The 24826-nt window shown below is 43.2% G+C and overlaps 1 protein-coding gene across 1 annotated transcript in view; it reads right to left on the reverse strand.

The window, feature by feature from the left end:
* Window positions 1-24826, reverse strand: part of evpl (envoplakin) — a 58008-nt gene that overhangs the window by 18645 nt on the left and 14537 nt on the right. Inside the window, exons 2-14 of the mRNA XM_033044537.1 lie at window positions 20689-20776; window positions 18398-18552; window positions 17470-17581; window positions 15239-15370; window positions 13982-14023; window positions 12157-12318; window positions 10603-10710; window positions 9818-9913; window positions 6462-6584; window positions 3389-3535; window positions 2877-3031; window positions 1104-1255; window positions 702-859 (exon numbers count right to left, since the gene is read on the reverse strand). Of these exons, the coding sequence (XP_032900428.1) occupies window positions 702-859; window positions 1104-1255; window positions 2877-3031; window positions 3389-3535; window positions 6462-6584; window positions 9818-9913; window positions 10603-10710; window positions 12157-12318; window positions 13982-14023; window positions 15239-15370; window positions 17470-17581; window positions 18398-18552; window positions 20689-20776 (1630 nt within the window). The remainder of the gene's footprint in view (window positions 1-701; window positions 860-1103; window positions 1256-2876; window positions 3032-3388; window positions 3536-6461; window positions 6585-9817; window positions 9914-10602; window positions 10711-12156; window positions 12319-13981; window positions 14024-15238; window positions 15371-17469; window positions 17582-18397; window positions 18553-20688; window positions 20777-24826) is intronic.

Below are 24826 nucleotides of genomic sequence, written 5' to 3' on the forward strand. Positions count from 1 at the left end.
TTCCCCACTATCCCCCAAGGTTACTTTCACTGCTTTACCTTTTGGAGATGTATCTGTCTTCTATCTGATTAATTCATTTTATTCTCTTTACATATACTTTAGATGGATCTGCTGCAGCTAACATGCCCTCCCCATGATTGCTCCACTGGCACCACCACCATTTACATCATGCAGCTTCACTTGGCCTCTGTCTGATACCAATATTCCTTTAGAGATACAGCACAGAAACAAGCTCTTTGGCCCACCAAGTCCACACCGACCAGCCATCCTCACACATTAACACAATCCTACACACACTAGGGACTTTTTACACGTATAGCAAGCCAATTAACCTACAGATGTGTACGACTTTGGAGTGTGGGAAGAAACCGAAGATCTCGGAGAAAACCCACGCGATCACGGGGAAAACATACAAAATCCTACAGACAGCGGCCATTGTTGGGATCGAACCTGGTTCTCTGACGTTGCAAGGCAGCAACTCTACCGCTGTACCATCGTGCCGCCCTCTCCACCCTTGTTCCCTCCATTCTTCCAGCCTTTCTGCAACGCATGGCCTAGTTTCTAACTTGTTTCTGTTCTGATGAAAAGTCATTGACCTGACACACATTTCTTGTTTCCATCTCCACTGATGTTGCCTGACCTGTTGGTAGTTCCAACATATTATCTTTTCACTTCAGGAACACGTGTTTGTCCAGTCCTACCTGCTGGTCCTTAAGACGATTGGCAATGTCCTGAGTGGGGGCATTTCGGTTGATTGGCGTGTGAAGCTGGGACAGCACCTCCTTCTCCGTCTCTCCTAGGTCGTCAGTAATCTTGTTGAGCTTGGACAGGAGATCTTTGGTGCGGGGATCATCTTTCCCTGATCCAAGCAAACAAACAAGCAAGCGGTCAAGCAACGCAGGAGAGATAGGTAGCAGAGATGATAGTTGTGTTGGAAAAAGGGCTCAGGTCCATGGTTCAGGTAAGCATACAGGTTCAGCATAAAAGCATTGAGCACCACAACACTATCTGTTGACCAGTGTCTGGATCTGTCACTTGGAGACAGACTATTGACAGAAAATAATGAACAAAAGACATAGTACTCCATTAATGTCCTCCCTCACCTGGTGCTGCTGACTGGTTCAACAAGCTGGCCTCCTTGGCTTGGAAGCCCTGGTATGCAGGGTTCGTTTGCTTCAACTCATTGTAACGGTTTTTCAACTTATTCTCAGTGTCCGATCGCTTCCTTTTCAAATCATCCAAGTCCTTTGCCAATCTAGGAACAAACAGCAAATGCTTACTAAACTGTTCATTGTAATTGTACGACTGTAAAGATTTTGATGGGCTGTGTGCACTGAAAGCAAGACATTGAGGATGTTTTTTTCAATGTCCAATTCGCATTGGACCTGCCATGAGAGTGTTTGGTAGAGCAAAGCAAAGAGAGATGATTGCATGTCTGACCACAATGTGCTTGTCCTGGCAGTGGTGAGATGGTGTTGAGAAAGATCTACTTAACCAATAGCATATTGGTACAACTGTGGCAGAGCCATAGTGGGAGGTGACTGTAGTTAAACAGTGCATTAGACAATGTTCTTCATGGTAGGCTGCTCTGGAAGGCTCCAGATACCATGGGATCCAAGGAGAGATAGCTGAATGAATAGAACATTGGCTTCATGGGAGGAAGGAGAAGGTGATGGTGGAAGGTGGAAGGAATACTCTGGCTGATGAAGGCCAATGTGCCAAAAGCCTTTTTGACCACCCGATCAACCTGTGACTCCACCTTCAAGGAACCATGCACCTGCACTCCTAGATCCTCCTAGATGTTGCCAGGATGTAAGGGCCTGAGCTATAGAGAGAGGTTGAGCAGGCTAGGCCTCTATTCCTTTGAGCGCAGGAGGACGAGGGGTGATCATATAGAGTTGTACAAAATCATGAGAGGTAGACGCACTGATTCTCTTGCCCAGAGTAAGGGAATCGAGAACCAGAAGACACAGGTTTAAGGTGAGGGGCAAAAGATTTAATAGGAATCTGAGGGGTAACTTTTTCACACGAAGGATGGTAGGTGTATGGAACGAGCTGCTGGAGGAGGTAGTTGAGGCTGGTACTGTAGCAACATTTAAGAAACATTTAGACAGGTGCACGGATAGGACAGGTCTGGAGGAATGTGGGCCAAACGCAGGCAGGTTGGACTAGAGTAGATGGGACATGTTGGTCGGTGTGGGCAAGTTTGACCGAAGGGCCTGTTTCCACACTGTATGACTTGATGACTGTAACAATCTTACTTGCAACAGCAATTGGGCTGTGTACAGGGAGCTTGTTTTACCTTACAAGTAAATCAGAAGTCCTTGCTGGTATGTAGAATGACTCTGCGGTTCACAAAGCCCAGGGTACATGGACTTGGCCTATGGATGATTGTGTTAAAAGAAAAGTACTCATTGAGAATTTGCTTAGGGGCTCCAATGATCAGTTCCAAAACTTGGGGCAAGCCCTGAACACAGACTGGAATGGGGCTTTTCTCACCTCATGCCAATGGACAAGGAAATTTCCTGTGCACTGGAAACTTCCTGGAATCCAGGCTCATTTTGACACAATTAACAATCTCACCAAGAGAAACCAAAGAACTGTGGTCTTTTACCTGGTTATCATTCTATCGTGTCAGAACATGTCAAATATCTCGCTGAAAAGCCATGTATTTCAAATGAACAACCTCCTTAAAGATTCAATCAAGCGAGGTAAACATGTCCGTTGGTTGATTCAGGAATGGTAGAGAGTCTGTCCAATTTTCAAAGGAGTACCCTGAGTTTTTACATCTGGATTGCCACAATCAAAGAGCTTGCAAACAATCACCACACAGGCTTGCATCTTGGTTTTGTAAAGGGATAGTTAAAAGAGCTGACCTGTTTGCTTGAGCAATGGCCTCTGGGTCAGGAGGAGGGATGTTGAAGCAGACTGAAGGGACACGTTTGGTCTCTTTCGCACTGTTCTTCACAATCCAGTACTCAGGGTCATCATTGTTCTGGAGTGTTAGCTTCTCGCCGCGGCTGACTTCATTCTATAAAAGACAAAAAAGTATTCTACTCAGTCATCCTGAAACCATGGTGATGATATCAGTCAGCCTTGCTGGCACTGCTGGTCGTCCTCACTCTAAAAAGCTTGTGGTGGTTACTCAACTCTTCAAGTGTAAGGAATAATTCATTGCAATTCATAGTGGTGCGAGAAGCAGCGTAATGGCGTCACAGCATCCAGGTTCAATTTCAGGCACTGTTTCTATAGAGCGCTCTCTCTCTCTCTCTCTCTCTCTCTCCTCCTCCTCCTCCTCCTCCTCCCCTCCCCCCCCCCCCCAGTTTCACACCAAAAATACGCTGGATGGTGAGTTAATGTGCAGTTGGTTTTTCTTTCTCTTTCTCACCTCTCCATCGTCCCAGTCACACAAGGCAGCCATTGGGAAGGGTTTGGAAACGAGAGTGCGCCGAGCTTTCAGTGGCATGACCTGCTGGCTCCGCCTCTTCAGGTCATTCATCTCTTTGTCCATTTGGATAATATTTTTCTCATCATCCTGAGAGAGATGAAGAAATGCGAGTTAGGATCCTGTACAGCAGGAAAGAGGGATAACAATTACAGCACGGAAACAGGCCATCTCGACCCTTCTAGTCCGTGCCAAACACGTTTTCTCCCCTAGTTCCATATACCTGCGCTCAGACCATAACCCTCCAGTCCTTTCCCGTCCATATAACTATCCAATTTATTTTTAAATGATAAAAACGAACCTGCCTCCACCACCTTCACTGGAAGCTCATTCCACACAGCCACCACTCTCTGAGTAAAGAAATTCCCCCTCATGTTACCCCTAAACTTCTGTCCCTTAATTCTCAAGTCATGTCCCCTTGTTTGAATCTTCCCTACTCTCAGTGGGAAAAGCTTATCCACGTCAACTCTGTCTATCCCTCTCATCATTTTAAAGACCTCTATCAAGTCCCCCCTTAACCTTCTGCGCTCCAAAGAATAAAGCCCTAACTTGTTCAACCTTTCTCTGTAACTTAGTTGCTGAAACCCAGGCAACATCTAGTAAATCTCCTCTGTACTCTCTCTATTTTGTTGACATCCTTCCTATAATTAGGCGACCAAAGTTGTACCCCATACTCCAGAATTGGCCTCACCAATGCCTTGTACAATTTTAACATTACATCCCAACTTCTATACTCAATGCTCTGATTTACACCAAACTGGATCTGGGAATCCAGTCATAAAAGAGACTGGGAATCAGTATTTCAGTCAAAACATACAACGGGTATTGGGAATCTGGTCAAGCAGGATTGGGATACAGGAATTTGGTCAAGCAGAAGTGGGATATGTGAATAAAATGTAAATAAGAGTGAGATATGGGAACCGGTCAAGCAGGAGTGGGAATCCAGTCAAATTGGAGTTGGATATGAAAATCCAGTCAAGCAAAATATAAGAATACAATCAAACTAAACAATGGGATATAGGAAATCAGTCATAGTGGACTGATGAATTTTGATATCTGCACAAATAGACTAGAGAGAGGGGGATTGATGAAAGAACTGCAAATTAAAACACTCCAGATTTTGATTCCGTTTATAATTAGATTGCTAACTTAATGTATTCTGATTTCCTTTTTTAGCTTCCTCCTCCGTTCCCGAAACTCCTCCAAGGATATACTTGATCCCAGCTGCCTATACCTGTCCCATGCCTCCTTCTTACTCTTGACCAAAGCCTTAATTTCCTTCGTCATCCAAGCTTCCTTTTGTTTGCCTGCCTTGCCCTTCACTCCCACAGGGACGTGCATATCCTGAACTCCTGTCAGCACACTTTTAAAAGCACCCTCATTTCCTGACGTTCCTTTTACTTCATACAACCTACTCCAATCAAATTGAGCGAGATCCTGTCTCATACTCTCAAAGTTAGCCTTGCCCCACTTTAACATTTTAACTCATCTGTCCCTTTCCATAACTATCTTAAACCTTCGAATTGTGGTCGCTGGTCCCAAAAGGCTCACCCACGAACACTTAATCCACTTGCACATCCCAGTTTCCAAGCATTGCCCCCTCCAGTGTGGGACCCTCTATCTATTGCTGGAGGAATCTCTCCGGAGCACATTTAGCAAACTCCTCCCCATCTAAACATTTTGCACTATCTTGTCATTATTGGGAAAGTTAAAACCCCTACCATGACCACCTTCTGAGACCAGCAGCTGCCTGCAATCTCCGAACACATTTGCTCTCCTAGTTCCCGTGGCCTGGAGTACATCCCCAACAAGGTGATCATCCATTTCTTGTTCCTCAGCTCCACCTATACAGCATTACTAGACAAACCATCCGTAACGTCACCTCCGACCACTGCCGTGACTCTTAGCCACTAATGCAACACCCCCTCCTCTTTTACCCTCACTCCTGTCTCCCCTGAAGCAGCTGCACCTTGGAACATTGAGCTGCCAGTCTTGCCCTATGCTTTGCTCTTAACCATGTTTACGTAATGGCTACAATGTCGCAGGTACCGATCCATGCCCTGAGTTCATCTGCCTTCTGTCAGGCCTCTCGCATTAAAATAAGTGCAATTTAAACCACAATTCTTTCCTTGCTTCCTGCCTTTCTCCTGCCTACCCTGTTCTCTTTACTTTTTCAAATCACCCTCCATACCAACTTCTACCTTCTCGCCTGCCTCTGTCCCGTATAAAATCCCAAGTCCCTACCAATCTAGTTTAAACCCATTGTATAGCACTAATGAACCTGTCTGCCAGCATATTTCTAAACCATGGATGGAATCGGTATGGAGTTTGTACCTTCTCCCCGTGACCTGCGTGGGTTTACTCCGGTTTTCCCCCACACTCCAAAGACGTACAGGTTAGTAGGCTAATTGGCTTGGTAAACATTGAATAATGGCCCCAGTGTGTGTAGGATAGTGTTAGTGTGCGGAGATCGCTGGTTCGTGAGGACTCGATGGGCCGAAGGGCATGTTTCCGCGCTGTATCTCTAAAATAAACTAAATTAAAAATACTGCAAAGAGCAACAGACTGAGTGCAGAACCGTGTAAGAATTGCCCATTTCAAAACAGCCATCAGTTATTTCACTCTTCTTCCCTTCACTGTGCCAATAACAAATGCAATTTTCCGTTCTCCCATGGACCCCTCTGCTGCTTACTTTTTTACTATGTGACACCGGAAGAAAAACGGTTTAAATTCAGACTAGATCAAGTACACTGGCCTCATCAACCCTCCTTGTTACATGATGAATAAATCACATTGTAATAAACCATGTGCTGTAAATTTTCTTCCAGGTTGCGGGCATTTGTGTACGAGATGCTGAGTTCATGAAAACTCAAGGTGGACCCCTACAAACACTAAAATAGTGTCTTCATAACATTTTGCCCATCAGGAATCTCAACGTTATGGAATACTACTTCCAGCCCTGTGGGATTGAAAGGAACCAGGTCGATTAATTGAAACCAAGCCCAGCAGCACTCACCCCAAACTGTTGAAGCAGATCAGACATGGTCCGAGGATTGTCCTTGTACTTGGAGAACTTACTGTCCAGCTCTGTATTGTGCTTTTTGATGGACTGATTGAGAGTGTCTGCGTCGAACTGAAACTGGAGTGGAAAAGAAAAGATAAACAAGGTTAAGAGAGTGTGAAGCCACGAGGAAAGAATGAGATCCACAAGTTGAATAAACAAAACAATAACTTGCATTGACATAGTGCCATCCTCATGATGTTTGCAGAACAGGGAACTATGCAGCACAGGAACAGGCCTTTTCACCCACAATATCTGTGCCAAACATGATACCAAGTTAAACTAATCCAAAAAAAACTGATCCAAATCCCTCCATTCCCTGCATATCTGTGTACCTATCTCAACACCTCTTAAATGCTTCGATCATATCTACCTTCAATCTGCATCCACCACTCTCCATTTAAAAAAACTTGCCCCCCACATCTCCTTTAAACTTTGCCCGTCTCATGGTAAAACTGTGCCCTTTAGTCTTTGACATTTCTATGCTGGGAATAAGGTCCGACAATCATCAATGCCTCTCATAATTTTAAATACCTCTATTAGGTCTCCTCTTTACCTCAATCAATCCAAGTTTGTCCAACCTCTCCTTATAGTCCTCTCTAATTCAGGCAGCATTTTGGTAAACCTCTTCTGCATCCTCACAAAGGCCTACACAGCCTTCCTGCAATTGGTTACCAGAAGTGCACACAATAATCCAAATGCAGCCAAACCAAAGTTCAGTTGCAATATGACTTTCTAACTCTTATCACCTGACTGATGAAGGGAAGCATACCATAAGCCTGTGGCAAAGGATCATTAACAAACACATTTGACACCGAGGCACTTAAGAAAATCTCAGGGCAGGTAAACAAAACCCCTGCGAGACGGAAAACATTTGGTGAAGAAAGATAGGTAGAGGAACCGAGAGGTTTGGAGAGTTTTGGGAATTAAAAATATGGTTAACGGTAGTGAGACAAACACGAAAGAGCCATTATCTCAGAGGGCTGAGAGTTGGAGAGAATTTAAGATAAAGGTGAGGCAAAGATCATAGCTTAGAATGGATGAAATAAGTTCATGTACATTTGTTCTTGGAGCAGAATTAGGCCATTCGGTCCATCTAGTCTACGCTATTCAATCATGGCTGATCTATCTTTTCCTCTCATTCTCATGCCGTCTCCCGAAAACCCCTCACATCACTATTTGGGAATCGTGTACCATCACTCCAAAGTCCCTTTGCACCTCTGGTTTCTGAATTATTTCCCCATTTAGAAAATAGTCTACGCTTTTAAGCCTGCTACCAAAATGCATGACTCCAAACTTTGCTGTGCTGTATTCCATTTGCCCATTTTCCAAGTCCTGTCCAAGTCCTTCTGCAGAGTCTCTGTTTCTCTACACTACCTCATCTTACACCTATATGTAGGAAAGAACTGCAGATGCTGGTTTAAATCGAAGGTAGACACAAAATGCCGGAGTAACTCAGCGGGACAGACAGTATCTCTGGAGAGAAGGTATGGGTGACATTTCTGGTCGAGGCCTTTCTTCAGTCTGAAGAAGGGTTTTGACCCGAAACATCACCCATTCCTTCTCTCCAGAGATGCTGCCTGTCCCGCTGAGTTACTCCAGCATTTTGTGTCCACCACCGTCTGCAAACTTGCCCACAAAGCATTCAATCCCCTCGCCAAATCGTTGATATACAATGTGAAGAGTAGCAGCCCCAGCACCGACCCTTGCAGAACACTACTAGTCACTGGCAGCCAGCCAGAAAAAGCCCCCTATATTGCCACTCTCTGCCTTCTGTCATCCAGCCAACCTGCTACCACGCTAGTATCTGCCCTTTGATACTATGCGCTCTAATCTTTAGCAGCCTCACTTGCGGTACCTTGTGAAATGCTTTCTGAAAATCTAGGTAAATAACATCCACTGCCTCTCCTTTGTCTAGCCTGCTATTTGCTTCCTCAAAGAATTCCAACAGGTTTGTCAGGCAAGATCTCCCCTTCACAAAATAATGCTGACTTCGGACGATTTTTTCATGAACTTCCAAATACTCAGAAACCTCATCCTTTATAACTCAAACAAAACTCTGAACATTAATAGCCGATTGCACTTTATCTGATTATTTATGTGTGCATATATATATATTCAATAGTATATGGTCACACTGATCTGTTCTGTATTTATTTATGCCTACTATATTCTGTTGTGCTGAAGCAAGGCAAGAATTTGATTGTCCTATCTGGGACACATGACAATAAACTCTCTTGAATCTTGGACTCTAAAATCTTACCAACCACTGAAGTCTGGCTAACCAGTCTAACCGGGGTAATATTTGCAATTTTCTAATCATCTAGATACTCTCCTGGCGAGAGTTTAATATTTCAAATTGGGATGTTTCCAATTGGCAGCCAATGCTGGGCTCACAGGGTGGTGGATGAAGGATACAATGGTCAACCTTTAAACATTGCAAGCTAGTGTGAGATGATACTTGGATATAGCACACCCTGAAGAGGGATTCACAATAAGGTACTGTGCTCTGTCCCCTATCACCCGCCTTGTGCTGCAAGGTAATTTGATGTTGGGTTACTCCCTGTAATTCAAATGCCAAAATGTTTGGAATTTGTGAGTCATCTTCTTAGCAAGAACCCAAACTGAGTCTCCAAACAAAATGATAAGAACTTAATGAAACCACGTAGCACATTAAACAGGGCAAGTGGTAATGCAATACAAGGATAAGACCATGCTTTATCTCTATATAGGATGCAATGATTGTATCATTTTCTGGAATGCCGAATGTGCGGAGTAAATTATCACCTAACATGACATACATTTTAGGGATGAGATAGAGGGGGCAATAAATGTGAGGGAAGGGAAAAGAGAGGAGGGGGTGACAGTTCTTCTGTTGAGGAGGTGGGGGGGAGGGGGTTGGGTAACAGAAATATCAGTTGCAAATCACCACCTCCACTGCTGGGAAGTGCTGTTTGCAACAGTGCTGCCAACAAATTGATCTAAGCAGGCTCCTGAAAGACCATAGAAAGAGGTGTACAACACAATCCCACATGGAAGGAATGCGTCCAGGTCCCAATCTAAGCTAGTTTTTTGATGTTTTGGGCACAGGAAGGTTGGAGAATAGGGTTGGGAGGGAAAAATAGACCAGCCATGATTGAATGGTGGAGTAGATTCAATGAGCTGAATGGCCTTATTCTGCTACTGTGTCTTAAGGTCTCATATTATTGTAAATGTTCTGCTTTTCTGGATAATAGATGCTATATATCCAGAAGTATCCAATGTAAAGATGGAGCCCAAGGCATCCACACTGCCTCCCATTAGTTGGTTACCTTTCTGTAATCCTCCACATTCTTCAGGTGTGCCTCCTGGCAGATGCAGAGATTCAGAAACTGCTGCCATTCATTTTTGACTGCATCCTTGTGAGCCTGAAAGAGAGATTCTGCCAATGTTAGGATTTCCATCCAATGCATACAGGGCAGGACTTTAGGTACCATGTCAAAACACAAAGGTTCACTTCAAAAGACATTCAACGTTCCTCAATGGTTAAATTGTCCAAAACAGTTGCACAATGTGATAGTGCAGCTTTATGAATGATCGACCCTCCCTTTCCCAGATATGCATTTTCTGGAGGCAACCGTTTAGGGAGAACTCCCGGGAATATCTTACTGCATTTAAAACTCTGAACTGGATGGTTGACTCTGATCAGTCATAAGGCCACGTGCTGACTAACAAACTTTATCTGAGATGCTCTCACTGGTGAAGATATCCCAACATCTACTTTGTCAAGTTGCCTCAATATATGTTTCACTAAAGTTATCCTTCATTCTTCTAAACCAAAGAATTTGGATCTAATTTATTTAGCAGTTGATGATAGGAAAATTCTTTCATTCTAGGAATTAGCCTAGTTGACCTCTGTGGCATGGAAATATTTGACCTGATTTGATATTGATCAGATTGGTTTCTTTGATAGTTTTTGTAATTTGATAATGTTTGAATTATTTTGCTTTGATCGGACTTGATTTGTACAGATCAATAATGAATCTGTTAATCCCTGGTGTGTACTTAAGTGAGTGATCTATACAGTCCTAGAAAGTGAGTGGTAGATGAGTTGTACTTCAATTGCAGGGCTGCCTGGGTGCTTCAGTTTTATCAGGCGCTCTCCATCATCCTGAATTCTGTTGACAGCTTCTTCTTCAGACAACAGCCCATTTTCTTTAAAACTCTGGAGGAAAATAAGAAACAGAAAATTGTAATTAGAATTGTAATTGGTTTTATTAGCCAAGTGTGAAAAGAAAACAAGTATGCAAGTCAAACGACGAATTTGATTTGCCATACAGTCACACCAAAAATGCAACAAAACACGCAAACACATAAAAATGTAACGTAAACATCCATCACAGCAGTTCCTCCACATTCCACCCCAAAATGATGAAGGGCAATAAAGTCTTATCTTCTTTCCCCCTTTTCCTCCCGCGGTCAGGGGAGTCGAACCATCCGCAGTCGGGGCAATTGAAGCTCCCGCAGCCGGTGATCGAAGCTCAAAACATTTTTTATATCTTTTCTCGATGGAGATGCTAATTTTTCCTAATCGTTTCTCCGTCCGCACTGCGGCCTAACATCGTGGAGCTGGCGGCCTCTTGCTGGGGATTGACCTTGGGAGCTCCAACCGTGGGAGCCTGCTGACTTTAACATCGTGGAGCTCGTGGTCCCTGGTTAGGGACTGGCTTCGGGAGCTCCCGAAGTTTCCCCCACCCCCCACATAATACAAAGCTAAAGATACACTAAAACATACATTTAACAACAGAGTAAACACACCAAAGAAGGAAAAGGACAAGAAAGACCGTTGGCGAGGCAGCCATCGTTTGGCGCCACTTGAGATTATGCAAATCGCATCCAGTACATTAAGGTACACTAAGCTATACTTATGATTTATATCTTGGATTCAACCCTTTGCATAATCTAACTGGGAATGATGAAGAATGGAAGTTGTGCAAGAATGTATTAGAATGGTCACGTTTGGGGTTCTCAAAGACTTTAAGAGGGGGGTTTCAGCAGACAATGGCGTAACACTGGTGACATAATGGAGTAGACCATTTTGGTGACGGAGGAGAAGAGATTATAAACACAGCTCAGTCTGAAACGCAAAACCGATGATGAAAAAAATCTGGTTCATCAGAATATGGTCCTGGTGGGAGATTAATTTACAGAAATAAGTGCATGAAATATCATGTTATCATTCTTAAATTAACTTTTATTAGCCTTGGGATGTTTTAACGCCTCTGTTCACCCAGTGAGATTGTAACATAGCTACAAGATTTATTTTAATCCTTGTACCCAAAATAATTGTGAATGGGTTATTTTGGGAGTGAAGGAAAGAAAATATAAAGTATTTAAATAAAACAAGCTAACAGTTCATTCTGTGTCAAAGGTTAGAATAGACAGTAAATTATATTAGTATACAGATATATCACAAATGTAACATCTAGTTCACCAGTATTAAGTTATTTAAAACATTTCACTGATGTTAACAAATGCAATATGTCACCTATCCATTTTCTCCAGAGATGCTGCCTGACCCACTGAGTAAATCCAGCATTTTGTGTCTAGCTTTATATTAATATTGCCAGTGATAATTTGTCAGTCCACATTTACAGGAAGCGCCACTCACCTCGTATTGCTTGCGTACTTCCTCAGGCTCCAACTGCCGGTCACTCCAGTCCTGCTTCTGGATCTTCTCCTGTTGATCACTCATGAACACGAGCTGCTTGGTGCAATCCTGCACGTAGCCATAGAGACCGTCCAGTTGGTGCTCACGTAGCTTGGAGGAGTCCTGAGTAAAATCAAAGGCAACCTTTCAAGACATCTCTCTATAACAGAGTACATGGATAGGACCGTTTTAGAGGGATTATGGGCCAAACGCAGGCAGGTGGGACTAGTGTAGAAGGGACATGTTGGCCAGTGTGGGCAATTTAGGCCAAAGATCATGTTTCCACGCTGTAAGACTATGTCTACAAGCAGTAATGTCAGGAACCCAACCTGAAACTGTTCATTCCCTCCACAGATGCTGGCTGACCTGTTGAGCTCTCCAGCAGTTTGTTCCAGCATCTACAGTTTCTTGTGGCTCCATGACATCATCATTGACGCTGGACAGTCTGGGTATGGGGTAGTCTGGACACAGAGCAGTCTAGGAATGGGACAGTCTAGGCACTGGACAGTCTGGGTACTCTGGGAACCGAACAGTCTGGACCCTGGGCAGACTGGAGACTGGGAACTGTGGGCACCAGGCAAACTGGATACAAGGCAGTCTGGACACTGGGCAGTTTGGGTTTGGAACAATCTGGGTACGAGACAGTCTGGACTATGGGCAGTGTGGACACAGGAATCGTGGGCACCAGGCAAACTGGCTATGCGGCAGTCTGGTCCCAGAAAGTTTGGAGACTGGGAAGTGTGAGTACCAGGCAAACTGATTGGTGGGCAGTCTCAAGAATTGGGCAGTCAGGACCTGGGCAACCTAGACATTGAATATTGTGGGCACCAGGTAAACTGGATATGGGTCAATCTGGGTGCACGGCAGTCTGGAACCTGACAGTTTAGAGACCAGACAGTGTGGGCAGTGGGGAAACTGGGTACCGAGCAGTTTGGACACTGGACGGCCAACACACTGGGCAATCTGGACCCAAACTGTCTGTACAATGGGAACTGTGGGCACCAAGTAAACTGGGTGCAGGGCAATCTAGACACTAGACAGCCTGGTCCCAGACAGTCTGGACATTGGGAAGTGTGCGTATTAGACAAACTGGGAACTGGGTAGTCTGGGTTCTAGAAAATCCAGCACTGGGGAAATAATAACTGAGTTAATAAATAATAAAAGTTACCCTTCAGGTTCCTATTATCCTGAGGGGACCTTTGTAACACGAAGAGTGGTGGGTATATGGGTCAAGCTGCCAGAGGAGGTAATTGAGGCAGGTGCTATCGCAACGTTTAAGAAACATTTAGACAGGTACGTGGACAGGATAGGTTTAGAGGGATATAGGCCAAAACAGGCAGGTGGGACTAGAATAGATGGAACATGTTGGTTGGCGCAGGCAAATTGGGCCGAATGGCCTGTTTTCATACTGTATGACTCAATGACTCAACTGTTTATGGTGTAGTGTATGTTCATTCGTTGTTTTTCCATTAGTATATAGTTATAGTGGACAATTGGTAATAACGGACACCATCTTCCCCCATGTGGTCCATTATAGGGTTTACTGTATAAAATCATGAGAGACAGAGTTAGGGAAGACAGTCGGAACTTTTTTCTCCCATGGTAGAAATGTCCAACATTCGGGGGCGTAGCTAAAAGGTGGGAGGGGGAAATGTAATGGAGATGTGCGAGACAAGTTATTTACACAGAGAATGGTGGAGCCTGGAACGCATTGCCAGTGGTGGAGGCAGGTAAGATAATGTGTTGAAGATGCTTTTAGATAGGTACACAGGAAACTGTGACTCACCACCAGGTTTTTATATTGATTCTGAACAGTCTTGCGTCCCTCCTGTTAGAAAAAAAAAGTAATTAATAATACTCCTGTTTTTGGCATTTAGATAGTTTATCAACACTAGGGTGCAGTCTGGTTTGTAGATTCTTGAAAGACTTGGTGGCTCTTTTAGCTGGTACCTGTCTATCTGGCAGAAGTCATCTTATTACTCCAACCCTTTGTTCACTGAGTCTCCTTTAGCTTTCGTTTGCTAATTACTGTGATCGCCTATTTTCAGCAAGTCTTATATCTATAACAGTGGCCTAGCTATTACACTGCTGAAACAGCATAATCCACCCAGGCCAATTAATGATTTCAACATAATAATGACCATGAAAGCTCCTGGTTGCTATAAAAGACTAAATTACTTCACCAATATCAACATTTTTGCTGGTGAACAATGCATTTATGGGCCACACTGTGCCTCACAGTGTCAGGCATCCAGGTTCAACCCTGACATCTGCTGCTGCCTGTGTGAAGTTTGCGTGTTTCCCTGTGACCCCACAAATTCCCTCAAATACATTGGGTTTGGTTGGTTAACTGGCAGCTGTACATTGCCCCCAAGGGTGTAGGTGATTGGTAGAATCCAGGGAGATGGTGGTGGTGGGGGTGGGGGTGGGGATGGATGGATTGATGAAAATGTGGGGAGAGTAAACATAGGATTAATGAGTTTAAGAAGGAACTGCAGATGCTGGAAAAGCGAAGGTACACAAAAAAGCTGGAGAAACTCAGCGGGTGCAGCAGCATCTATGGAGCGAAGGAAATAGGCAACGTTTTGGGCCGAAACCATGAAGGGCTGCTGCACCCGCTGAGTTTCTCCAGTTTTTTTGTGTACATAAGATTAATGAGAATTGGTGCAAACTTGGTGAGCCAAAATGCCTCTGTGCCATATCTCTGTTTGACTTTATGACTGTGACACCTCCATCTCTTGAGGAGGTTGGTGGAGTAGGTTCAATTGAATCAATCCAGCCAACATCAAAGGGGGAATTTTGGATAAACAGCTAAACTATTTTTGGACAGAATTAAACGGCTAAACAGCTGAACCTAATAATGGAGGGATTATTTCCCCCTTACCTGCTTCTCTGTATTTCTGTATTCTCAGAAATTATAGACACTGCAAGTTCCGAAAGCAGTGCAAAATCCGAGGGCCTGACAATCTCCAAATAAAAGCTGGAATCGAGTAGCGATTGTCACAAGATCCATAATTCAAACATCTTGACTGTTCTGCCTTACCTGATCAGGGATGGACTGGCCGTTGATCTGCGGCCCATAAGCTTCGATTTCTCTACTCAGGATGTTATGGGATGCAACCTGCTGTTCCAGTTCTGGCAGCTGTGGTCCGTAGCCACCTTTATTGATCTCTTGCTGTGAACAGGGAAAGAAAGATTGTTAAAAACAAAGCATGTGGTATAGGCGGCGTGCTTCATCGAGGGGGAGGTAGTTGGGAGTCGCAGTGCATAACATGATGACCAAAGGAGGGGAATCAGTGCAAACCAGGGCTATCGGGTGGGAATCATCATAAAATGAGGGGACGGAGGGGGATGCAAGTCAATCTATGCCACAGAGATTGTGGAGAGGGATCCATGTATGTTAGTGAATTAGTGGTTAAGGGTGTCTTCATATGGTAACCATATAACCATATAACAATTACAGCACGGAAACAGGCCAGCTCGACCCTTCTAGTCCGTGCCGAACACATAATCTCCCCTAGTCCCATATACCTGCGCTCAGACCATAACCCTCCATTCCTTTCCCATCCATATAACTATCCAATTTATTTTTAAATGATAAAAACGAACCTGCCTCCACCACCTTCACTGGAAGCTCATTCCACACAGCTACCACTCTCTGAGTAAAGAAGTTCCCCCTCATGTTACCCCTAAACTTCAGTCCCTTAATTCTCAAGTCATGTCCCCTTGTTTGAATCTTCAAACAAGTAGGGTGCGTGTCAATACATAATATAAATACTGGGTCTTTGCTACAATTTCTTGACACTTAGGCGTACTGGCAAGCCACAAAACTGCAGAATTATGAGAAGTGCCCACAGAATATATACAATCTTATTGAAACTTCAACAGAGGAAGTGCTCATTGGGGTCTTTGTGCCATCTCTATGTAGGCTCCCTTCCCCTGTTGTATCCCCAGAGCCACAAAATTGCTCCCTCCTCAAGAACATATCCAGTCACTTTTGAAAACCAGTAGTTAATTTGTTTTTAGAATATTTTACGTCAATGTAATCTGTATCACCGTATTGAATAAAGAACTTTGTTAAATCTCTTTCTAGCTTTGGAATTAACTATTTGTTTGCCTTATATATGCATCCTCCAGTCTTTCACCTACATGCTGGTGAAACCGTTTCACCTATTCTTGTCTACAAAGACCATATAATTGAATAAATGCTGGAGTTTCTTTGGTATTAGTACTGATGATCAGTACTGGATCTGGTTAAAACCCAGATGGTTCAACAATGTCCTTTAAAAAAGGAAACCGATTGCCAATGTTCAGCCTGGCTTGTAGATGACTACAGACCAACAGCAACGTGATAGATTTTTAAAATTTACCTCTGAGATGCTTCATTAAACCATCAAGGGCAATTATGGATGTGATAAATGCTGGCTTTGCAAGGGCAGAGACAATACCTCTATTGGACAAGTTAGAAAGTGCAGCTCTGTCTGCACTAAATTGGTGGCTTCACCTAAGTTGAACTGAATTGTTGGATGTTTGGAACCATTATCCTGGGGTCAAGAGATCGCTCTGTGTCACTGCAATTAGAAACAAGCGACCCTCAACATCCAGTGGAATTCCTAACCTTTGGTGATAGGACAAGGCAAAATCTGTTTTGACAAATGACATGGTCAAGCAGTGTGCATAAAATGTGCTATAAACCACTGTCTTGGTAATCTACACTTTGAGCCAAACATAGATGACTCAGCAACATATTATTCCATACATCAAAATACCACCTGATCACACTCTTGTCTCACGGCTGCTATCTGGAAGAAGATACCGGAAGGAGCCGGTTACCTTCAGGTTCAAGAAAAGCTTTTTCTCCTCAATCATCAGGCTCTTGAAACCCACTGCACAACTTCAACTACAATCCTACAATGGGAACAAACTTCTATGTACCTTTTATAGGTTACACTCACATTTAGCTTTGCGGTATTAGGATTTGGTTATCTAGTAATACTGATGTTATTGTATTATTGATTATTATGGATAGAAAAAAAATGTTGTGTTAATGTGTCTGTAAAGCTGCAGCATATACAAATGTCATTGTTCCAGTCCTGGTACATATGACGATTAAACACTCTTGATTCTTGATGTTAGGAATACGGCACACCATCAGCAAGTGCAGAAAGAAAGGGATGAGTTTGGATAAGTTTACGTTTCTCACATTGCCTCCTGTTGTGCGTATCTCACTGCAGGAACTGTTGGGTAGGCTCAGAGTGAAGGATAATACTCTACCTGCTTCTGTGCCAGGACATCAGACCAATCAGCCTTTGGCAGTTTCAGCTTCTCATAGAGATCTCGATATACTGAGCACTGCTGTACCCAACGTTCATGCATTCTCTTGACGCTAAACAGAAGCAGACATTCAACACATGTTAAAAAACAGACACTTCATACCCGCTGGTTAATCTTACAATTCAAATTTCACCATTACTGCTAATGTTTTGTGTGATGTCATTAAGTCCAGCCTAGTTCGCCTAACCTGTGTTAGCTCAACATCGGCTTGACTTCTAAACATGTGACAATGAACTAAACTCAAGATTGTCATAATGAAATGGAAACTAATCTGTCACCTTTACGTTATTTATCATTCCTCACCCACTACAATCTTAACATAGTTAGGAAATTAGCTCTAGCCCTGTGATTTCTGCAGTCCTTCCCAATGGTGACATTTTTTGAATAATCAGAAAGGTAGTCAGGGAGGGTGGGTTAGGGTTATTTTGTTATTATTATTTACGAAAAAACAAAATGGAGGGGAATGTAATGCCATACGTCAGATGTACTGTCATTTTTTTTCCTCCAATAAAAATTTTAAAAAAATTAAAAAAAAGAAAGGTAGGTAGTTTGGTGATTTTAAACAGTGTAATAGTGCGAATGTTAAATACGAGAAGGCATAATTTTAAAATCAGAGGGGGGGCAATGCTGAAGGAAATGTTTTTACACAGTGAGTGCTGATGCCTAGATCACACTGCCAGAGTTGGTGGTGGAAGTAAATTCCGGCAACTTGAGGTTACTTTTACTTGAGGCTAGCTTTACATTTTGAGATTCTGCAGACCTCAGGCCCTCTTTGGGCACTGACACTAACTAAATCCCTCTGGATTTTTACTCAAGGCCTTCACAATAATGACATCGTTCTCGAGAACACCGGAAATGTTCAACTCACTCGACTTCAATCTCATTTCCCTGCGGGTGTTTCAGGGTTTTTGTCTTGGCAGCAGCCAGGAACAGGTCCTTGAGCAGTCCTTCCGATCGCGCTAAATTACCATTGTTCACAGCCTCGTATTTGAATGCCCGGTTGTTTTCATAGTTGGACTTATCCTGAAATCATCAAGATAAAACAAAGCAGATCTATCTACAATTTTTGATGAACATCACATCTGTACACACATCCCCATTCCTTGTCTCTTCTATCCTGAATCACAACATTTCAAGGAGTTATTTCAGTGAAGTTCCACAGGGATCTGTGCTGGACCTCTGCTATTTGTGATATATGTTAATTGATTGTAAACGCAGACAGGTTGGTTTAGTAAGGTTGCAGGTGACACATAGATCAGCTACTGAAACGGATGAAGATATTGCAGATGGATTTTAATCCGAGCAAGTGCAAAGTATTGCACTTTTGGGGAAAGTATACAATTCATGGCATGACCCATAACAGCATTCATGTCCAGAGGGATTTTGGGGTCCAAGTCCATAACTCCCTGAAAGTCGCAACATAAATGGAGTGATAAAAAAGGCATATGGTATGTTTTCCTTCATTGGTCAAGGCATTGTGCAGAAGAGTAAGGAAGTCCTGATGCAGCTTTATAGGTTAGGCCGTATTTAGCATATTGCATTCAGTTCTGGTCGCCCACAAACAGGAAGTATGTGGAGGCTTTGGAATAGGTGCAGAAGAGGTTTACCAGAATGATGGTAGGGAATTGAAGAATGCAGGTGAACAGAGGGATCTGGGAATAACTGTGCACAGTTCCCTGAAAGTGGAATCTCATGTAGATAGGGTGGTAAAGAAAGCTTTTGGTGTGCTGGCCTTTATAAATCAGAGCATTGAGTATAGAAGTTGGGATGTAATGTTGAAATTGTACAAGGCATTGGTGAGGCCAATTCTGGAGTATGGGGTACAATTTTGGTCGCCTAATTATAGGAAGGATGTCAACAAAATAGAGAGAGTACAGAGGAGATTTACTAGAATGTTGCCTGGGTTTCAGCAACTAAGTTACAGAGAAAGGTTGAACAAGTTAGGGCTTTATTCTTTGGAGCGCAGAAGGTTAAGGGGGGACTTGATAGAGGTCTTTAAAATTATGAGAGGGATAGACTGAGTTGACGTGGATAAGCTTTTCCCACTGAGAGTAGGGAAAATTCAAACAAGGGGACATGACTTGAGAATTAAGGGACAGAAGTTTAGGGGTAACATAAGGGGGAACTTCTTTACTCAGAGAGTGGTGGCTGTGTGGAATGAGCTTCCAGTGAAGGTGGTGGAGGCAGGTTCGTTTTTATCATTTAAAAATAAATTGGATAGTTATATGGACGGGAAAGGAATGGAGGGTTATAGTCTGAGCGCAGGTATATGGGACTAGGGGAGAATACGTGTTCGGCACAGACTAGAAGGGTCGAGATGGCTTGTTTCCGTGCTGTAATTGTTATATGGTTATATGGTTAGATGGCTTGATTGAGGGGGTATTAGTTATCTTGCAGGGAGACCTGATAGAAGTAGAATTATGAGAGACATTGATAGACTGTCAGAACCTTTTTCGCAGGATAGAAAGTCAAATACTCAAAGGCATAGCCTGAAGGTGAGAGGGTAAAGTTGAAAGATGTGCAGGCACATTTTTAATACAGAGGGTGGTGAGTGCCTGGAACGTGCTGCTGGGGGTGGTGGCTGGGGCAGATACCATAGTAGCATTTAAGAGACTTTTGAATAGGCATATGGATATATGGGTAGTCACAGTGGCGCAGTGGTAGAGTGGCTGCCTTACAGCAAATTGCAACGCCAGAGATCTTCATTCTCCATCCTCTGGTTATTAACCCGTCTACCTGTATAAATAGCGAGGAATGGGACTGGAGTTATCTTTCAAGAAGCCAATCCAAAATCTACAGTTAAAGTTGATGCTCTCAAAGTTGAGGCCTTTGAAAGAGCTCCACTCAGCCTCCTGATTAGATGCCAGAAAATGGCATAGAGCACATTAATGAAAAGCAAGGCTCCATCGTCACAGGTGACCTGGTTGTTGATTGTTGTTTATCAGATATTACTGTTCACCACTGTCTCATAAGTTTCCCTCCACTGCAACAAGTTACTGCCCTTCACAAATATTCAACTGCCTGTAAAATGCTGAGAAGTTAAAAATGGGGCAACACAAATGCAAATTCTTTGGTTCGCCCAACCACTGTTTCTCATGTTATCCCACTTGCAGCCTTGTTGAAAGGTTTGCATTGTGATCCTGAAGAAAGTATACTCACCGCCCGCAGTTTTTCCTCTGTGTCCAGAATGTCCTTTTCCACCTGGTCACCATTTTTCTGCATCTGCGCAATCAACACAGGAAGTTCGCTGAAAGGGAAACAAGAATCGTCAGAAGAGGAGATACTGTTTGAGATCCAGGGCAGATAGCAAGATAGAATGTCACCCCACAAAGAGGTCAAGAGTGTCTACAGTATTTAACACATGCACTGAATATGAACAGAACAATGAAATTCTTGCATCTACAGGCAGAGGATGCTATTTCAGTCATGGTGGTTTTGCTAATAATCTTAAAAAAACGTCTCCAGTTGTCGCCACCCACCAACCGTAGTCATCAGTGCTTCATCTACTTATCGAAATCCCTTTGAAAGTCGCAATTTCATCTGTTTCCCCTCCATTTTGGCTATTGCATTCCGTGCTACATAGCATTTTTGGCAATTATCTTCATTCTCCATCCACTGGTTATTAACCTGCCTACCTGTATAAATATTTGCAACAGGGTGGCTGCAGATGTTTGAAACATCTCTATTAAATCTCCCGTATGCTCTTTGTCTCGACGCAGAACAATGCCATCTCCACAAACTAACACGCAATCCCTAGTTTAGTGAAAAGAATGGCAGAACCTGGCTCTGATCTCCTTGAAGTTGACAGGTTGCGCGGAAGTTTTGAGAGAGGGAAGAGTGGGAAATTCTATTAATTTGGGTAGGTTGGTCTCTAACGCAAGATTTAAAATCTTTGTGAAGAGGCCATGGTGGCTTACACCACAGAAAAAAAGTATCTTCAGCTTATTGAGTCCACACTGACAGACCATTCATTCTCCATAATCGCATTTCTTCCTGCTCCACACATTCTTATCCAACTTTACATTTGGGGTAATTTACAGTGGTCAGTTTACCTACCAAACCAGATGAAACACACGTGGTCATAGGGAGAGCATGCAAATATTGCATAGCACTCAAAGTCAGGATTGAACCCAGGTCTCTGGCTCTATGAAGGAGGGGCTCTATCAGCTCCACCACTGTGCTGCCCACAAGAATGTAAAATGAGAATCCATCAGAAGTCTGTCAGATCCTGGAATGCTCTCCTTTGGAAAGGTGATGGACTCTGATTCCATTATGAATGTTACAGGATATTTGATGTTTAGTGAACTTGAATGGGTTACAGACAGTTGGAAGTGATATGTAAATGCTGTGATTTTCTTCATTCTTTTACAAGATGTGGGTGCTGTTGGCAATGCCAGCATTACAAGAATCTAGTATTGCAATTTCATTTGAATTATTTTTGAGATACAGCATCAAAGCAGGCCCTTCGGCCCATTGAGTCCATGCTGACCATCGATCACCAGTTCACATTTGTTCGATGTTATCCTTCTTTCTAATCTACATCTGACACATTGGGGGCAAATTTGTCGAGGCCAATTAACCTACAAGTCCGTATGTCTTTGGGATCTGGAAGGAAACTGGAGGACCCAGAAGAAATCCATGGCAATCACAGGGAGAATGAGAAAACTCTACACAGACAGCACCCGAGGTCATGATCAAACCCAGATCTCTGGCACTGTGAGTGTTACAGGGTGTTACAGAGAATCTACTGTTACTAAGATTATTTTTTTAAATTACAGATATATTTAAATACATAAAATTTTAATTTCTCAAGCTAATGTGGTGGGCTTGAGACATATATTCATGTCTCTGGATCAGTGGGCCATAACTATTGCTGATCCAGTAATGGATAATCCATAACATCATATCCTGTTAAATGGCTTAAATTCTATTGGCTTTTTATGGTCAAATGTAGTGAGATAGAGTGAGACATTTTGGTTTGTGCGCCAACCAGGCAAATCATACCAGACATGATTATAATTGGTAGTGCAGAAGAGAAAGGAAACCGAGTGCAGAATATAGTATTGCAGCAACAGAGAGAGTACAGATTTTTTTTAAATGTAAGGCCCACAAGGTGATAGATTGGAAGATCAAGAAATTCATCCTGAGCATATGAGAGGTCTGCTCGAAAGTTTGATAACAGTAGGGAAGAAACAATGATTGAATCTGGTGGTACGTGCTTTTAAGTTTATGTATTTTGTAACCCAAGAATGAAATGGACCCGGCAGGCTGCGTCGCCGAGAATGGAGATGGACCTGGTGGGCTGTCTGCAGCCACATGCAGCAACAGGCCTGATCTGCCGCTGTGAGATGATAAAACTGGCCAAAGAACTTTTGAAACATTGTTGGCGCCAGAAATGTGCCGACACTTTGTGTATTACCCAGGTGAAGTCGGCTGTATGGTTTTACCGGATTGTATGGATAAACAAAGAATTTCACTGTACCTAGGTACATGTAACAATAATATATCATTGAATCATTTACCTGCTGACTGTTTTCCCAAGGCAGGGTGAAGTGTGAATGGAGTCAATGTGGGGTGAGGGAGAGGGGGGGGGGGATATGAATAAGAAATGAGGCGGGTTTGTCATAAGATCTTAAGATCATAAGTGATAGGAGCAGAATTAGGTCATTTGGCCCATCAATTATGGCTGATCTATCTCTCATAAAAACATAGAAAATAGGTGCAGCAGTAAGCCATTCTGCCCTTTGAGCTAGAACCACCATTCAATGTGATCATGGCTGATCATCCACAATCAGTACCCCGTTCCTTCCTTCTCCCCATATCTCTTTATTCCACTAGCCCTAAGAGCCCTATCTAACTCTCTTTTGAATGCATCCATGGGATCGGCCTCCACTATCCTCTGAGGCAGAGAATTCCACAAATTCACAACTATCTGGGTGAAAACTTTTTTACTCATCTCAGTTCTAAATGGCCTCCCCTTTATTCTTAAAAAAACTGTGGCCCCTGGTTCTGGACTCCCCCAAGTTCTGGAACATGTTTCCTGCATCTAGCTTGTCCAATCCCTTAATAATTTTATATGTTTCTATAAGATACCCTCTCATCCTTCTAAATTCCAGTGAATACAACCCCAGTCGTTCCATTCTTTCATCATATGACAGTCCCGCCATTCTGGAAATTAACCTCATGAATCTGCGCTGCACTCCCTCAATAGCAAGAATGGCCTTCCTCAAATTCGGAGACCAAAACTGCACACATTACTCCACTCTTAACATTCACTCCCTCCAACACACTGAGGTTCTGGTCCACATCAGCAAGAAAGTCTACTTCAATAAGTCACCAAGATTTCTGCAGTAGCACATCCCCAACCTCTACCAGGTAAAGGGGTGGGAACAGCAGATGCCCCCCATTAAACCATCAGTCTATAACAGTGCTGTAAAATTATACCCCCGTTATTGTCACAAAATCTATATAGTCCTTATTCTAGACCACTCCAGGAGACCTTTCAGAACAAGGCCTGTAATAGGTTAAAGAAAGCACCAAAAGTACCATTTCCCAAAGACTAATCAGGGTTAACCACTTGAGCATGATCTCACCATTGAGGGTCACATCAGGAGCACAAAAAGAAAAATTCTCCCACACAGATGAGAAAAAACTTTTTCACCCAGAGAGTTGTGGATTTGTGGAATTCCTTGCCACAGAGGGCAGTGGAGGCCAAATCACTGTATGGATTTAAGAGAGAGTTAGATACTCTTGGGGCTAGTGTAATCAAGGGGCATGGGGAGAAGGCAGGCACGGGTTATTGATTGGGGGCAATCAGCCATGATCACAATGAATGGCGGTGATGGCTCGAAGGGCCGAATGGCCTCCTCCTGCACCTATCTTCTATGATTCTACATAGGTGTATCTCAAACTCAGCATGACTGGGTTTGGAACCTCCAACTCTCTGACTAGTTTCAAACATTATTCCTTATGCAACGTGTGTGAGATTGTCAATAATGGGGGATAAAAGCGAGGGGGGGGGGGGGGTGTTGTTAGAGTTGTTAGAGGTGAATTGGAGAATTCAAGTTCATACCATTGGATTGTAAGTTACCCAAACGGAAAATGAAGTGATGTTCCTCAAGTGTACGTCGCCTCACTCTGTCAGTGGAGGATGCCAGTACAAAAAGGTCAGCATGGGAATGGGAAGGGGAGTTAAAGTGGTTAGCAACTGAGAAGTAGGCTTTGGTGGACCAAGTGTACATGTTCGGCAAAATGATCAATGAGTCTCCACTTGGCCTAGCCGATGTACAGGAGGCCA

Source organism: Amblyraja radiata, chromosome 26 (genome assembly GCF_010909765.2).
Source record: "Amblyraja radiata isolate CabotCenter1 chromosome 26, sAmbRad1.1.pri, whole genome shotgun sequence".
Taxonomy (NCBI): Eukaryota; Metazoa; Chordata; class Chondrichthyes; order Rajiformes; family Rajidae; genus Amblyraja; species Amblyraja radiata.